Source organism: Eucalyptus grandis, chromosome 7 (assembly GCF_016545825.1).
Source record: "Eucalyptus grandis isolate ANBG69807.140 chromosome 7, ASM1654582v1, whole genome shotgun sequence".
Classification (NCBI taxonomy): domain Eukaryota; kingdom Viridiplantae; phylum Streptophyta; class Magnoliopsida; order Myrtales; family Myrtaceae; genus Eucalyptus; species Eucalyptus grandis.
In genome coordinates, this window is record NC_052618.1 from 57,268,582 (window position 1) to 57,276,560 (window position 7,979).

Consider the following 7,979-nt stretch of genomic DNA (forward strand, 5'->3'; position numbering starts at 1 on the left):
ATAATTAAAAGAGAAATACATGCGATCTTGAGAGATATATTAATCAACAATAGTATCATAATTGTCTCTAACATAGGAAAATATCCTATAGAAAATTTTAAGAATCTCTAATTATAATATCATTGACATTGACAATGGTGGAGGAACCTTTTAGAGAAATTCGCCCATGTTGATGCTCTTGAATGTAGAACAAATGGGCAATGAAGTCAGACACAGCACACCTGGTATTCTTTCAAAAATGATACCAACGGCAATGAACAACGACGGGGATGATCCAAATCAGTGTCTATAGGTGATCTGATCTTCGACCAAGACTCAAGCTTTTGAAAACGCGCCCTTGGTAACTGTAACGCAAGGTTGAACTTTTTTACTTCGCTTCTTTTTCTAGCATATATAAGGAAGAGTCGCCTGCTTTCAATAAAAAAAAAAAGAGCTCCCCAAACAAAGATGGGCATGTCGCTAGCATTGCGATGCTGAAAATCATCGCTGATGCCACTTGATTGGAATTAGAGATACGGTAAATGGTCCGATAGGTACGGACAATGAGAGAAACCATGTTTCGGAGACTAGCTTCTTGAAGTGGAAGGGTTCATGGCCATACGTGGACACTTTCTATGCCAGTGTTTCCTTTTCCTTAAGCAAAAGTATACCACCACGACCATCCCCGCGACCGTCACCTCCACCATCACAATAGCAATCGAACTTGTTATTACGTGTATTAGTCATGATTTCGAAAGATAATTTCGACCTGCTATAACTTAAATCATTAACTACATAAGAGAGACGTGCAATGAATTTAAAGGTTTCTTTCTCACTGTCCAATTCACGAACGCATCCTTCGTAACATCAAGTGACTACCCATTAATCTATTCCGTTTAATCGGTTAAAGTGAACGCACTTGAAGAAAGACGGGATATTGTCTTCTTCTACCCCAAGCCTTAACTCTCAATTTTCTACCGCGATGGACTGTGGTGAGACGATCAACGGAATAAGGGCCGTCGGATTCCCAAGGGATCGATGGACAAGCGATTGGCATTTTGCACCGCTCCCGTCAATCATGGAGACTTTTGATTTTGTATCCGTCATCCTATTTCGACAGCGACCCTCCCATCGTGTGCCGTGGTTGGCAGCGAGTCTTCTCGTCTCCCGTACCGACGCATGTGATGCGCCCTTACTCACGATTGGGAAGCTGCGTCGATGCTGGCCCCTCAAAACGGTGAACTAATATATTTCCTTTCTAAGATGAGCTGGCAATTTCTTAATCGACTCTAGCTAACATTTTTTTATTCTTGAACTCGACACCTTTTTGGATTACACGATTCTTGACAACAAAATCTCTACCCAACACATTAAAAATGCTCAAGAACGTTCAATCTCACCCCATTACTAAGATCACGAGTCAATTCTGGGCCACTTCCTAAGAGTTTAATATTCATACAGCCTTACTGGTCCTTATGTTCCTTAGCGCGAGGACGATGTAACTGCAGTTCGTCTTGTCCTCACGAACGTGGAGACGTGCAAATCGTTGCGCTGCTCAAAATCAAAAGACAACCTCGATTGCTTTATGGTGGTGGGGGCACTAAACTCAGAAAGTCTGTATGCATACGACCAAAAAAAGAAAGGAAAATACTTGCAAAAAGCAAAATTAATTAATGTAAGAGAGAGAAGGAAGAGGAGCCCCAAGCCCACCCCCAACTACCAGCCGTCCTCTCGCCACCCCCAACGGCCAGCCCTCCTCTAATACCCCTTTTCTCCTCTTTGAGGCCTGTATAAAAGGAGGCCTCGGTCTCCTCAGTATTGTCTTCCAAATCAAATTCATTGTAGGGATGTCTGTCGGGACCCTGCGTATGGGCCTGTGTCTGTGTCTTTTGTAGTCAGTTTCTTTCACAGCTTCCTGCACCCAACCATCATGACCGATTTCTGAACTTCTTACTAAATTGGAGTTCATTTGATCTTAGGTGACATGATGATGAGCCAGAACAGAGCTCCTTTCGAGGTTTCGCCTGATCTGCCTCGAGACGACGATGGCCGTCGCAGGCGAACTGGTGCGTAAGTCTTTCGAGGTTTTGCTTGAACAGAGCTCTTTTCGAGGTTTCTTCTCCTTCTTCTCCTTCTTCTCCTTCTTCTCCTTCTCCTTCTTCTGCTTCTTCTTCTTCTTCTCCTTCTTCTCCTTCTTCTGCTCCTTCTTCTCCTTCTCCTTCTGCTTCTCCTTCTTCTCCTCCTTCTCCTCCTCCTCCTCCTCCTCCTTCTCCTTCTCCTTCTTCTCCTCCTTCTCCTCCTTCTCCTTCTTCTTCTTCTTCTTCTTCTTCTTCTGCTCCTCCCTTCTTCTTCTTCTTCTTCTTCTTCTCCTTCTCCTCCTCCTCCTCCTCCTCCTCCTCCTCCTCCTCCTCCTCCTCCTCCTCCCTCCTCCTCCTTCTTCTTCTTGGAGGCGATGGAATTCGCAGAAGTGGAGGATGGAAGCGTCGTCCTCCACCTCCTCCTCCTCCTCCGGTTATTCTTCTTCTTCTTGATTTCAAGAGGAGGCGATGGAATTTGCAGAAGTGGAGGATGGAAGCGTCCTCCTCCTCCTCCGGTTCTTCTTCTTCTTGAGGAAGCGATGAAATTCGCAGAAGTGGAGGATGGAAGCGTCCTCTTCTTCTTCTCCTCCTCCTCCTCCTCCGGTTATTACTCTTCTTCTTCTTCTTCTTGAGGAGGCGATGAAATTCGCAGAAGTGGAGGATGGAAGCGTCCTCCTCTTCTTCTTCTCCTCCTCCGGTTATTCTTCTTCTTCTTCTTCTTGCTTCTTGCTTCTTGCTTCTTCTTCTTCTTCTTATCTTTCTTCTTCTTGCTTCTTCTTGAGGAGGCGATGAAATTCGCAAAAGTGGAGGATGGAAGCATCCTCCTCTTCTTCTTCTTGGTTCTTCTTCTCCTCCTCCGGTTCTTCTTCTTCTTCTTCTTGAGGAGGCGATGAAATTCGCAGAAGTGAAGGATGGAAGTGTCCTCCTCTTCTTCTTCTTCTTCTATGAAATTCGCAGAAGTGGAGGATGGAAGCGTCCTCTTCTTCTCCTTCTCCTCCTCCTCCTCCTCCTCCTTCTTCTTCTTGAGGAGGCCATGAAATTCGCAGAAGTGGAGGATGGAAGCGTCCTCTTCTTCTTCTTCTTTGTCTTGGTTCTTCTTCTCCTCCTCCTCCGGTTAGTATTTTTCTTCTTCTTCTTGAGGAAGCGAGTCGCAGAAGTGGAGGATGGAAGCGTACTCTTCTTCTTCTTCTTTTTCTACTTGGTTCTTCTTCTTCTTCTTCTTGAGGAGGCGATGAAATTCGCAGAAGTGGAGGATGGAAGCCTCCTCCTCCTCCTCCTCCTCCTCCTCTTCTTCTTCTTCTTCTTCTTGGTTCTTCTTCTTCTTCTTCTTGAGGAGGCGATGAAATTCGCAGAAGTGGAGGATGGAAGCGTCCTCCTCCTCCTCCTCCACTTATTCTTCTTCTTCTTCTTCTTGATTTCAAGAGGAGGCGATGGAATTTGCAGAAGTGGAGGATGGAAGCGTCCTCCTCCTCCGGTTATTCTTCTTCTTCTTCTTCTTGATTTTAAGAGGAGGCGATGGAATTCACATAAGTCGAGGATGGACCCGACTAGACCCATTAACGCATGCTCCACTCGGTGATCCAAAAAGGAGATCTTCTTCTTCTTCTTCCTCCTCCTCCTCTAACACAAATCACTTCTTTTTCTTCTTCTTCTTCTTCGCAGAAGTGTGGAGGATGGAACCTCCTCCTCCTCCTCTGGTTATTCTTCTTCTTCTTCTTCTTGATTTCAAGAGGAGGCGATGGAATTCGCAGAAATGGAGGATGGACCCGACCAGACCCATTAACGCATGCTCCACTCGGTGATCCAAAAAGGAAATCTTCTTCTTCTTCTTCTTCTTCTCAGAAGTGGAGGATGGAACCTCCTCCTCCTTCTCCTCTGGTTATTCTTCTTCTTCTTCTTGATTTCAAGAGGAGGCGATGGAATTCGCTGAAGTGGAGGATGAACCCGACCAGACCCATTAACGCATGCTCCACTCGGTGATCCAAAAAGGAGATCTTCTTCTTCTTCTTCTTCCTCCTCCTCTAACACAAATCACTTCTTTTTCTTCTTCTTCTTCGCAGAAGTGGAGGATGAAATCTCCTCCTCCTCCTTTGGTTATTCTTCTTCCTCTAACACAAATCACCAATGTTTCGGGTTTGGTTTCTTCTTCTTCTTCTTCTTCTTCGCAGAAGTGGAGGATGGAACCTCCTCCTCCTTCCCTGGTTCTTCTTCTTCTTGATTTCAAGAGGCAGCGATGGAATTCGCAGAAGTGGAGCATGGACCCGACCAAACCCATTAACGCATGCTCCACTCGGTGATCCAAAAAGGAAATCTTCTTCTTCTTCTCAGAAGTGGAGGATGGAACCTCCTCTCAGAAGTGGAGGAGGAGTGGAGGATGGAACCTCCTCCTCCTTCTCCTCTGGTTATTCTTCTTCTTCTTCTTCTTCTTAATTTCAAGAGGAGGCGATGAAATTCGCAGAAGTGGAGGATGGACCCGATCAGACCCATTAACGCATGCTCCATTCGTTGATCCAAAAAGGAGATCTTCTTCTTCTTCTTCCTCCTCTAACACAAATCACTACTTTTTCTACTTCTTCTTCTTCTTCGCAGAAGTGGAGGATGGAACCTCCTCCTCCTCCTCCTCTGGTTATTCTTCTTCTTCTTCTTCTTGATTTCAAGAGGAGGCGATGAAATTTGCAGAAGTGGAGGATGGACCCGACCAGACCCATTAATGCATGCTCCACTCGGTGATCCAAAAAGGAAATCTTCTTCTTCTTCTTCTTCTTCTTCCTCTAACACAAATGACCAATGGTTCGGGTTTGATTTCTTCTTCTTCTTCGCAGAAGTGGAGGATGGAACCTCCTCCTCCTCCTCCTCTGGTTATTCTTCTTCTTCTTCTTCTTGATTTCAAGAGGCGGCGATGGAATTCGCAGAAGTGGAGGATGGACCCGACCAGACCCATTAACGCATGCTCCACTCGATGATCCAAAAAGGAAATCTTCTTCTTATTCTTCCTCTAACACAAATCACCAATGGTTCGGGTCTGGTTTCTTCTTCTTCTTCTTTAACGCATGCTCCACTTGGTGATCCGAAAAGGAAAAAAATGAAATAAGAGGCGATAGGGAGAGACTAGAGTTGGGTTCGATCCCTCCGAAAGCCCCCAAAACAAAAATTTGACTGTTCACTCGCTTGGAAGAAACGTTAGCAAATTTCCCGTCTGCTTGAGAAGAGACGTAACTTTTTCTGCAACTTTCGCTGCTTCCAGACAATTTCTTTTTTTTTTGGTTCTGTGACTGATTCCAGAGTTGGGTTTCCTGTTTTGGGTTCAAATCAGGCACCACGTGGACGGCCAGTGCTCGCATAATCACAGCCGTTATCGGGTCCGGAATTCTGTCTCTGCCATGGGCTACGGCGCAACTCGGGTGGATCGCCGCACCGGCGGTGAATTTCATGTTCGCCTTTCTCACTTACCACACCTCTGCCCTTTTGGTCACGTGCTACCGCAATGGTAACCCCGTCGAAGGCGAGAGAAACTACAGTTACATGACAGCCGTCTGCTCCCATCTTGGTAATAGATCATATAAAAATAATAATATCTCGGTCCACCCACCAAATCTTTTCGGCTAAATACGCTCCTTTTCATTTCATTGTATAGATTAATTTTGGGGTTTTATTCTCTTCTTTCGAATGTCGGCAGGCGTGGTAAAAGAGAAGTTATGTGGACTGGTTCTGCACCTGAATTATTTTGGGATTGCCATTGCGTTCACCATTGCAGCCTCCATAAGCATGATGTGAGTGGTAAATTTGTTTATACTAGGAAGTCAAGTTATAAACCAAAGAAAATGGAAAGAAAATTCGGATTGCTAAAGTTGTTGATTGTGTGTGTGATTAAAATTAATTTTGGTTTTGCCGAATGTTTGCTCGAACAGGGCAATCCACCAATCATACTGCTTTCACGAGGAAGGTGACAAAAGTCCTTGTCACACAAGTACCTATTGGTATATGATTGTATTCGGGGTCATCGAGATTGTTCTGTCCCAAATCCAAGACTTCGACAAGCTGTGGTGGCTCTCCATCCTGGCCACTGTCATGTCGTTCACTTACTCAACCATTGGAGTTGCCCTTGGGATCGCCAAAGTAGTAGGTTGTTACTACTTTTTTACTCGATCAGTTCTGTGTGTGTGAACGTGTTATGTGGTGATTAAACTAAACTAGATAGATTGAGTAGAAGAAAGCCTAACGCTAGCTCTCACATCTTGTCTTTCTCGAATATCTACTAGAGAATGGCAAATTTCAAGGAAGCCTCACTGGAATAAGCATTGGCAATGTCACTCTGACACAGAAGATATGGAGGAGTTTCCAGGCTCTTGGTGACATAGCTTTTGCCTATTCATTCGCCATCATACTCATCGACATTCAGGTAAAGTTACGCCACACTCCCCATACCTAGTTGTATCAGAAAAAAGAAAAAAAAAAACACCCTTATTTTCAAAAAACTAGCCTTGGTTGTTGTAATTAAGTGATTAGTAATTTAGTCCGATGTGTTGAAAACAGGACACGATCAAATCCCCGCCATCAGAGTCCAAGACGATGAAGAAGGCCACGTTGATAAGTTTGGCAGTCATGACGCCATTCTATTTGCTTTGCGGCTGCATGGTTTATGGGGCGTTTGGGGACTTGTCACCCGGCCACCTCCTCGCGGGTTTCGAGTTCTTCCACCCATATTGGCTCATCGACATAGCAAATGTCGCCGTTGTGATCCACCTTGTTGGCGCCTATCAAGTCTACTCCCAACCCATCTTTGCCTTCATCGAGGAACCCGGCCTGAGAAGGTTTTCACGTAGCCAATTCTTCACCAGGGAGATCAAGATTCGGGTCCCAGGTCTCCAACCCTACGATCTATATGTGTCTCGGTTGATTTTGCGAACCATTTTCGTGGTCGTGACCACTGTCATCTCCATACTGCTTCCATTCTTCAACGAAGTGATCGGACTACTCGGCGCTCTCGGATTCTGGCCTTTGACGGTGTATTTCCCAGTCGAGATGTACATCGCCCAAATGGAGATCCCCAAGTGGAGCCCCAAATGGCTATGCCTCCAAATCCTCAGCGTAGCTTGTCTTACCATCAGTATGGCCGCTGCTGGCGGTTCCATCGCTGGGGTCGTTCTCCATCTCAAGTCCGGATAGCCTGCGGGAAGTGGGCTCACATTATCGTAATATATTTTGGTCCTTTCTCAAGAAAAAATTGGTGGCACATTATCGTAATAGAATGTAGTAAGCTGCTGGGAGGATTTTGGCCCTTTGTCGAGCACAAATTGGTGGCCCATAGGAAAGTCAAAAGAAGAAAGAAGGTGAATTTTTATTTTATTTTTTTGTTCAGCAAAATGAAAGTAAAATTCACCAAAACATTCGCTGTATAGGGTTACCACGACTCCTTTAATGAATAATTTGCTTTGAGTGTTATGTATGATATAATGCTTGTATCTAAATTTGGTATAATAGGTGTGCCTTGAATTATTTATTACAATTCTTTCATATTATCATAACAACACTTCCACATACCTTATAAGTAGTATCGGAGTAAGATTGTGCACTCTTTGCAACATCATCATCGTGAATAAGCTGGTACTATATACTTTGGTTCTTTTTGTAAGACACGAAAAGGGTCGGTGATGTCACCATCACTTGGACCAATAGATACAACATTGCTTTGCTTTTTGAGCCTTGTGCTAGTGACTTTGTTGATTTTTATCTTTTAATTGTTACTTATTAACATTAAGTTTCACCCGCTTTATATTTTGTTTAATCTGAAACACCTAAAACATTACAATATGTGAACCTTAACATGTAGATTAATGAATAGCGTGCCTACACGATTGCTTTTTTTGTGATTTTTTTTCAGTGGGTAGAAAATTAAAGGCGCTTGATATACGGATAAAAATA

At 44.3% G+C, this 7,979-nt stretch overlaps 1 protein-coding gene across 2 annotated transcripts; it reads left to right on the forward strand.

Moving 5' to 3' along the window:
- Positions 1–1,816: 1,816 nt before the first annotated feature.
- LOC104450914 (amino acid permease 3) lies at positions 1,817–7,507 on the forward strand. Of its 2 annotated transcripts, none has more exons than XM_039316740.1 (7): positions 1,817–1,845; positions 1,959–2,045; positions 5,371–5,604; positions 5,734–5,827; positions 5,966–6,180; positions 6,317–6,456; positions 6,591–7,507. In XM_039316740.1, the coding sequence occupies exons 1-7, from the start codon at positions 1,827–1,829 to the stop codon at positions 7,221–7,223; spliced, it is 1,422 nt and encodes a 473-aa protein (XP_039172674.1). In that variant the 5' UTR covers positions 1,817–1,826; the 3' UTR covers positions 7,224–7,507. The 2 variants fall into 2 exon arrangements, with proteins under 2 accessions (XP_039172674.1, XP_039172675.1); XM_039316741.1 differs by having other exon boundaries at positions 1,825–1,873.
- The last annotated feature ends 472 nt before the right edge of the window (positions 7,508–7,979 follow it).